The sequence below is a fragment of the Polypterus senegalus genome, chromosome 14 (genome assembly GCF_016835505.1).
Source record: "Polypterus senegalus isolate Bchr_013 chromosome 14, ASM1683550v1, whole genome shotgun sequence".
NCBI classification, from domain to species: domain Eukaryota; kingdom Metazoa; phylum Chordata; class Cladistia; order Polypteriformes; family Polypteridae; genus Polypterus; species Polypterus senegalus.
In genome coordinates this window covers 40,185,524-40,195,309 of record NC_053167.1, presented here as the reverse complement: position 1 = coordinate 40,195,309, position 9,786 = coordinate 40,185,524, and the positions used below count along the sequence as shown (strand labels likewise).

The following is a 9,786-nucleotide window of genomic DNA, read 5'->3' as shown; positions in this document are numbered from 1 at the left end:
TACACAATTCATCTTTTATAAATAAGTCGCCTTATGCATACATGAACATGCCTTGAATGGCACCCTTCAACATCCATACACATGCAATCACAATTCTGCAAAGCTTAACAGGCTGGTAGAGAAGCCTCCTTCCTGATGTTTTGAGACCCCACCACATGAATTCAAGAGTATCTTGCTTTGCTCTGCAACTGAGAGCACAAGATCATATGTGTCATTATACAGTAGCTCCTCTCCTCTCTGCTCTGGAAAAGGCATAATGTGACAGCGTCTGAGCGGGTAGCCACTATCACCTGGCATATCTATTGAAGCGAATACTGTTACAATAAATAGTACAGGCCCTATAGAAAACTGAGGGTTGAGCCAATCACTTCACCAACAAGTCATTCACCACATACTACCGCCGGTGCTATCACATCTGTCAAACTTACTTTGGTTCTAAATAAATTAATCATGGGTTGACCCAGGTGACTGAGACACAATGTATGCCAGCCACATCATGGCATCACAGATGTCTTGTCTGTTAATCGAGCATGTCTACTTACAGGTTCGTGCCCTTATTGCAACATGATTGCAGTCAAGTGCTCCGATTACATTAGGAGAACTGGACACTGCTGCAAATTGCCTTTTTATATTGGCAAAAACTTATATGTATATGTATGTGCACCAACAACATATGGAAACTGGATGTTGTGTGTCACCGATCATTTAATGGCTTTCAGCGCAGCAGGCATGATGGAGTAAGGCTTGGCTAAGATATTCCTGACCTGTTGGCAAGTTCCCTGAGAAGTAACAACTGATATGAACTGATGAAAAACCAAAAAAGTTCTTCCGTGCAAACACATAGCATTGGCCCTCGTAAAAGGGAGCTAAAAGACAGTCTGTAGAACATATATTAATTATTTCTGAGATGTAATATGTTTGTCACATCAATGCACATTATAATAATGGCTCATTGATATGAATAATTATGTGTGTGAGTTGTCATTTAGCTGGTTTGACTGCATTTTCCTGCTTGATCAAGGGTTCCATCAATTCACAAATTTCTCTGAAATGTTGCATACACATGGACCAGAATTTCTGTAAATATATGCATGTTGCCCTGTCAAATTTTCTTTTATAAATCCCAACGTTTGTGTGGGAATTTGCTTGTAAACTTTTTGTGCAAATGCAAGCTTTATAAATGAGGCCCCTGCAGGGCCGTAGTGGCTACAGGCTTTTGTTTCAGTCAAGTTCCTAATCAGAGCACATTTATTTGCTGCTAAAACACTATTTTCTGTCCTTACTTTTAGTTCATTCACTTGTTACAATTCAGAGCTCTTAATTTCTTATTTTAGTTTCAAATAGCTGAGTTTAGCTTTTAATTGTTTCCTATTTTCTTAATAAGCCACTAGTTAATAATGAAATTCAAATGACAAAGAAACCATCAATTCTTCAGCTAAATTGGATCTACTGTATTTAAAACTGCATAATGTGTATATGTATCATGAAGTTTCTGTGTTAATTAGATGTTTGAAATAAATGAGGGTGAAAATCGAAGGGCTAAGAATTACAAATTTGTTCTGGTCCACAAAAAATGTGGATAATGTTCTCCGAATAGGAAAATCTACAATGTGGAATAATGAAAGTACTAACAAGCCATATAATTAAATACCAACTTTCATTACAGGCAAAGACTAACTTCTAATTAGAAAACTGGTTGGAACGAAAAACTGCAGCCACTACGGCTCTCCATGATCATAATTAAAAACCCCAGAACTACAACTTTCATTTGAACCTTTACTAACTACAATATATTGGTATTGTTGTTCTCTCTAGTTTTGACATCCATGCTATTCTTACTGTTTTTATTTGCATTGCCCTTTGTTAATCAAATCCTGATTCAATGCTTTTTAATTATTGTCCTTAACAGTAGAAATGTGATGACATCACTTGACTTATATAGTGACAACACATTGTGCTGGGAATCTGAAAAAAACTGAGGCATCTAAGTCACAAGTTGGGGGTGAACAAACACAACAATGGTTAAAAAATCCAATCACCAGAACAGTAAAATCATGATAGTAGGCAGTGTCAGTCAAGGGTTAAATCTTATCAGTAATGGTTAGGACACAAAACTCTTAATGACTGCTTTTTAGACCTCATTTGGATATTTTTGACTTTAGACCTTTGCCTGTTTTTTTTAATTTGGCTCAACCCAAAATTCTTTGCAACTTCACCTCTTTATCCAGTCACCTCCTTATTACTTTCTCATTTATGAAGTATAGGGAAAGTACTGTAATTGTCCAAAGATCTGATGTCGAGATGTTGATGAATCTTGATGTTTTAGACCTCCCAGACTTTCTCGTGTATAAAGTATAGGGATAGTATTGGAATCCTTCAAAAATTCTGTTTCAAGATTTTGATAAATCTCAAAGTTTTAGACCCCCCTAAGTCCAAAAATACCATTTTTTGGAATTGTGTCTGTCTGTCTGTCTGTGTGTGCGCATGTGTGTGTGTAAACACGATAACTTGAGTACGCGTTCACTTAGCTCAACCAAATTTTGCATACAAGCATTAGGTACAAAACATAGCTTTCTATCAACTTTTGGGGTATTTCTGTTAACCAGAAGTGGTACTTTACTTTTTATTCATGCAGTTGCAGCGTCTGATTTATTCAACTTTACTTTTAGAATAATTGTTCAATATATTATTAATTTGATTTGATGTTGATGTGATGGTTCATTAATGTATATAATATAAAAACATAATCATTGTCTTGCGGTTTTCTCCTTAAGTATCCATCCCCATATCTGAGTATATGAGAAAATCTAGGGGATATTTTTTGGTTGATGATGGAATGAATGCATGGATTAGATGAACGAGATTAACAATAGCGACTCACTTTTACAAAGGATTTCTCATTAATTTACCACAAATCTTCAACAGAAAATTACAGGTTTGATTTTTAGTAAATAACTTCCTTAACATATTTATTGTCATCGTTTTTATTTCAAATACTTCATCAAATAAATTATAACATAGATCTTACCACCTCCAGGATTTACAGTTATTCAGAAAGCTATTTGGCTCTACCAAAATAAATTAAACAAACCAATAAATAAATAAATATGTTGATAACAAAATATGCTATTTCATATCAAGGGAATTTGACAGACACATTGAAAACACACATTTGAAAGTTTAAATGAAGAAATAAATAAGAATTGAATTAAACAAATACATTTATCCCAACTCACTCTAGGTATTTCTGTGTTCACAAAATCAGCTGGTTATTGCTTCTAGATAAACATATGTTCTTTTAACTGAAATATTAACTGATATGTTCTTTTAATTGAGCAAAACAAGGTGTGATTGCTATCAAAAAATATTTTTCTGATGTTAGAATATAACTGGAAAATAAAGTATTGACAATTTCCCCAAAACACCCACTTTATTTATTTTTAGTGTCAGTTTTAAGTGTGTCCTCATACCTTTCTTTTGACAGAACTCTTCTAAAAAAATCAATTTCTTAGGGGTCATGACCTATGACAAAAAAAAACAACTTTCTGATTAAAAATATAGATTTATTCATTGCTGATGTAGGTCTTGCTCATTATTCCAAGTACTGAACTTTTCTAACAGCCTTCACCCAAAAGATAAATAATGACCACATTGCTCCTGCCGTTCCTTCTTGTACTCCACTTGAATGGTATGTGATCAGTTGACAGGTCATGACCCAGAATTGGCTACTGTTTCTCATTTACAGTAGCAACAAAAAGTAACAATACAAAGAATAAAAATTGATCATGGACGTGGGGCAGTTTTTTTTCTGGTTCGCACGTTTTCGCTTTGTTTTGTCATTTCCCAAGAGAGCATGCTCATACAGTAAAAATTGATAACAACGTCTTTTTATCAAACTTACAAATTTCTTGGCATACAAAAAAATTAGCATTTGTCCAGTGCAGCATTTGTGGTATTTCCTTTGCTTTCCATGATATGATCTTTTTTACACTTCTATTGCCATCACTGGTGTTTTCTATGCTGTATACCCTTCACAATGATAGTTTAATGATTTATAATCACAGCAATTTGCTGTTTTCACTGAAAATGATTATTTATTAAATATGTTCTAGAAATTAAAAAGTTAAAAAAATCTCCCAGGACAAGCTTGGGTTATACTGATCAGAAAGTGGCACATTTTCATTGATTTGTAAGTTCCTTTTTAGTAAGGTATTTCAAAACAAGGTGCTAGGAACCCTCTTCCTCAGGATGTCCTGCTGCATAGAGTCCAGCCAACTGCCGGAAGCGTGGACCCCATTCACTGAGGTATGAAAAGTCCTGCTCTGAGGTGGTAGATAATGTATGAATAGAACTAAGTGACAGGGCAGGAGAACCAGAGCCCTCAAAAGCGTATGTTTGAAAAGAATCATAGGGGGGTACAGACAGATCAGCGTCCGCCTGTTGAACCTTTTTGCAGATGTATCCTCGGAAGACAGAGAAGTCTGTGGCTGACGAGCCCTCTGAATCAGCATTGCTTGAGTTCTGAATCCAGTGAGGCAACGAACGTAGGTCGGGTCCGGAGTCACTAGACTTAACTTCTGGAAAGTCATAAAGGGTCCTCAAGGCTGTCATGTCATAAGCCTGTGTGTCCTGCTCACCACCACCTTCATCATTATATTTGATCACATTGTCTCGCATGTCCTCGTCATCCTCAGATATTAAATGACCCTTCCGGTGGCGCTTCAAAGTTAAAATCAGTAGAACAAGAACTGAAAAAAAAAAAAAAAGAATAGTGTTACTGACAGAAGGTGGCAATGTGCAATATTCAATACAGGTGCATTAAATACCACTTATAGGGTGTAGTTATAGGTATGGAGCTGCTAGTACTGTTTGTACCTTAACACAGTTTTCAAAGATATTTAAAAAAAAAAAGAATAAGTAAGAAATCTTTCAAATTTCTGGATTTTGCCCATTATCTCAAATGTACCATCAAAGAATTCTTTATGCATTAGATACATTTCATTGTCCTCTGCTGAATATTTATTCCTCACTAAATATTCATGTTCTGCAAAGGATATTAACTGAACAATACAAATTTTGCCAGGATTTTTAGACCTTCACAGTTTACCAGTTGATTCCTGTGTAACACTTCAAAGAGATCCTTTAGAGTCATTGCATTATAATTTACATTTTATTTTTATTGAAAGGTGACTTCAAAGAGCCATCTGCAAAAACAAATTTGTGTTTTGTATATATACTGGTATATACACAATATATTGCCTCTGATTACTGTATGTCTAAACATTCTCCTCTGATGATGACACCTGATAGGTGTTGAAAGGTCAAGAATAAAAAACTATTTTAAGATACGTGATTCATTTTTTCCTTTTGTGGATTTCATATAGTGACCACGAAGAGATGTGGCAGCACCCTAAACCCCAGACACAACCTCACAGACACAAGTTCCTGTTGTGGTGGATGGCCGGGGTCCATGCCCCTTCATTATATGTTCAGTGGGTGCAGCCATGGACTGTGCAATACCTCCCCATGGAGGCTAGATGGCCGACCCCCCTGGGTTGGAGCGGTGCCTCGGTTTCCCGCAGGGCTCCATGGGAATTGGAGTTATGTGCAGCCTTGTTGGGTCCCGCAGGTGCCACCAGGGGGTGCTGAATCTGGGACTCCTGAGCCCGTATGGGCAGTGTATTTGCCCCACCCGGAGGCCAGCAACCACCACTCAATGGCCAGAGTCGGGAGAGGAGGAGGATTACACTTGGAAGAGGAATGGTGGTGCCAAAGAAGAGTGTGTTTTGGGTGCTTTATTTTTGTACTGGGGACTGTGTTGTGCCTGTGGGAGTCACGTGCCCCACAGGTGAAGAAAATAAAAAAGTGTTCTTGTTTTTATACGTGCCTCTGGTGTGAGTTTGTGTCAGGTCAGGTGCCTATATAGCACCTTTTACAATGTATAAAGAAAAGGCTTATTAATAATAATACATTGCACAAAAGCGCCAAAAGTGGCATAGATCAAATACAGTTCTTCTCTCTTTCTTTGACTCATTGTCTTCTCCTCCACACTTCCCAGGTGATCTTTATCTATCCTCCACCCCCAAGTCTAGCTCATCTGGATGAAGTCAAGAGACTTGGACCCAAGAGTATTTCTAGTGCTAGGGTATAGCCTAATGGAAATACTTCTGGGTCAAACAAAAGTCCTATAAAGTAGGGAACTTAATTCCATGCAGCACCCGTTTAACCTGATAAGGCTACCCTACGGGACTACAATATCCATTGTGCCTTGCAGGTGTCTACACAGGTAGGGTTGCCCAGGGAGGCTGCCACCTACTGTATTTGGGGAGCATGTAGCCCCACCAGGCTGTCTTCCACTATCCTTGAATCACACTGGCCAGGTAAGGAATCAGAATCTGACCCAGCAGGGATGCCTGTAGGCTGTACACATGTGCCATCCATCACATGCAGTATATATATATGTATATATATGTGTGTGTGCGTGTGTGTGTGTGTAATACTTAACAGCGATTTTGAGTCAGAAGTAAATATTGCGGAAACTAGGCAATGCTCTTTAAGTTTTTCAGAATCTGAAATGATGAAAGAAGCAACCAAAATATAAAGTAAAATGTTCTATTAACTGCGGTGGGCTGGCGCCCTGCCCGGGGTTTGTTTCCTGCCTTGCGCCCTGTGTTGGTTCCAGCAGACTCCTGTGACCCTGTAGTTAGGATATAGCGGGTTGGATAATGGATGGATGGGATGTTCTATTAACAATAATTTATTACATAGAAATGGAGCACAGGAAAAATGGCAGAGTCCCATTGCCTCCCTGGGTGTACTTAAATGGGTCCTTTTCTAATTGATGGAATGGCTGGTCCACTTATCCACAAAAGTTTGTGTGTCACAAACAACTCCCTTTTTATCGTCCATCTCTATCTTTAATTTTAGATTCTCTTCCTTTTGTTCCTCAATCCATTGTCTCAACTCGCCTCCAGGTTTGAATGTCAGCTAGCCTCCAAGCTCAAGAAAGCTTTAAGCACCATCCTCAACCTAGTTCTGCTGTAATTCTCAGCATTTGTTGGCTCAGGATTATGCTCTGGAAGCTCTATGTCAATGCCCTAAGAGATCTTCTAGCAGTTCATATCACTTAAAGGGGAAGGATGTTTAGGTAGATGGATTTACAAATTGTAGTACTACTGGGTTTTTTTATTGATCTCAAAAGGGAAATGCTGTTGTGCCTAATGTACCTAGCTAGGGTGATGATAAGCAATATGAGAGGTGGATTACTATACAGACAGTTGGCTGAAGGCAATATGCATCAATTGCATTTTTTAAACATTTCCCTGTGAAAGTGGTCCACATTAGTCATGATAGTCTCTAGTTTTGTCATCATCTTCATTTCTGTCACTTTCCCCATGCGTTCGGAGCCCAAATACATACCTGAATATTATGGTGAGATACAAAGAAACCAGGAGATAAGAATATGAGACCCTTAATGTGGTCAGACAGGCAGAGAGTAAAATTGGAAAATAAAAATAAAACTAAGTGCCAAGTTAAAGGGGAGAACCAAATTTAGGATGTCTTAGAGACAAAGTCAAATATCTGAAACAACCCTCTCTTCTTGTTTTATAAGCTAAGTTATTAAGGAAAAGCACCGAGATGCTTCACTTTAATAACCAAGGGATAACTCTTCCAAATTTATAATTAACCAGCTTTTACACCATTGATGTGGCAGAAGAAGTCACATGACAATTAAATGTAAAGGAACATAACATTAACTAAAGAAAGCCTTAGTCGATCTTATACAAACTAAGCAATAACAGTCTCTAAGTAAATTACCTTATTATTAAAATGTTTATAACAACCCTTAGCTGTGTCTTCTTAAGCAATTATTTTCCATTTTTTTTAGCATAATTATAGCAAACTCTTTTGTAATGCAAGGGTTTTTGTTCCTAAGGATCATGTATAGAGGAAATTCATATACAGTGAAATGCCCTTTGATGGCCCCTAAAATAGCTGCAATCATAGCTTATCTTATACCTTTAAATATGTATGATATGTACACAGATTAGTTCTTTTAAATGTAAATCTGCATCAGTAGATTTAAATTCAATGTGCCCATGCAGAGTAATCCTATTGTGTTGGAATCTCAAGCTCTGTGAAGAAAGCTAGAGATCAGGTAGACACAGCACCTCATTTTAGTCGGCTACAGTAAGATTTAGAACAGAGCTCTGTTTTACAAAAATGACAGTTAGGCAGTGTACCTTTAGGCATGAAAAGATACTGTACAAGGAATGAAGAATTATATGTGCCTCTTTGGGTGAGACAGGTGAGAATACAACAGGGATGCGCCTCTCTCATACCACAGAGTGAAAGAGAAGAAGTGAGAGAGGGCACACCACAGTAAGCCAGGTTGAGAGAGACAATGCTAAAGTATGCAGAGAAGTGCATCTCTCTTCTTCTTCTCCCATTGTGGATGAGACTGAGTGTACAGTGGCACACTTCCTAAGCACCCTCCTTGTTCAGAGGTGAGAGTGTGTTAATGAGAGTGCAACAGGGAACATGTCCTCTTCAATCTCACACCACTGCAAGTGAATCTTAGCAAGAGCATGAGGAAGTCTTCACAAGGGGTTTGCATGAGCAGACATTTCCTTCTTTCTTACACTGCCTCTTGTAAGCACAAGAATACATTAAACTGTCATGTTGCAATGACTGAAATAGATAAAAGAAGCAAGAGGTGCATTTTGCACAATTTAAGAAAAAAAATTATGTCACCCTGTGTAGAGCCAAGTTAAATTTTTGCACTGTTCGAGGTTCTACTGTATTTATTTACAAAAAGTCTCACTTAGCATAAGTTATCCTAATTCTGAGTATTCATAAGAAATGTAATTATTTACTTCATTAGATAGTACATAGTAAGCAAGAATAGTCGTGTTAGATGTTTGAAATATTAAAATGTGTGCTTCAATTTAAACATATAAAGTGTAACAATTTTCAATTGCAATAGAAATTTGTGATTTTTCACCCTCTAGTAGATGGTCAGTAGAGAGCTAGATTTTCAGTAAAGGTTCAAAAATCAAAGATAACATATTCATTATCACTGACCTTGAAGTAATCTAAAATGATACTCCACATTTTTATTTTTGAAATGTGTCTTTTTGCTTTTCACCCTCCCCCCCCAATAACCTATCATCTGTGGTGGAGGAGCGAAAGCTTTAGATTCGTCAAAAATGTCAATTTCTGGTTTTTGACAGATCTCGATATTTTAGAGTCCCCTGTTACCGAAAACATTGATATCTCGATGATGGGTGTGTGTCTATCTGTGTGTGTGTGTGTGTGTTTGTGTATCTCAGTTTCCTGAGGACGGTCAAGAGCTAAAACAGCTGGACAGAAACATACCAAATTCAAAACTTAAGCCTGGTATGAGATGACAATGTGCTTAATTTTTGAGCCAAATTGTGCAAGAGAAAGAGGCACTCTAGAGGAACCTTCAAATACCATAATTCTACAATTAATTGGAAATTCTCCTCAATTGTTATTGTAATGATCTATTTTATGATCGGAAAGATCAGCATCAGTGTGGTAAATAATTACTGAAATGTTCTAGAATAGTTTGGGTAATTTGTTACGCAAAGCCAACTTTTTTAACCTTCTGGTAGTAACTCCTGGAAGGCTACCACCACCTGTAAAGAATTGATTATCATATTCATGAAAAGCACACTTAAAATAGCCTACATTATTGATCCCCATTTTTTTTTTAATTTTATGAAAAAGAGTAAATTTGACCCTTTGTATCCCATTGCAGGA

At 37.3% G+C, this 9,786-nt stretch overlaps 1 protein-coding gene across 1 annotated transcript in view; it reads right to left on the bottom strand.

Annotated features, from left to right (window-relative positions):
• Positions 1-2,987: 2,987 nt before the first annotated feature.
• The window catches only part of LOC120514797 (cadherin-22-like), a 1,212,176-nt gene continuing 1,205,377 nt past the window's right edge, over positions 2,988-9,786 (bottom strand). Inside the window, exon 13 of the mRNA XM_039735358.1 lies at positions 2,988-4,748. Coding sequence (XP_039591292.1) covers positions 4,228-4,748 — 521 coding nt within the window. The 3' untranslated portion in view covers positions 2,988-4,227. The remainder of the gene's footprint in view (positions 4,749-9,786) is intronic.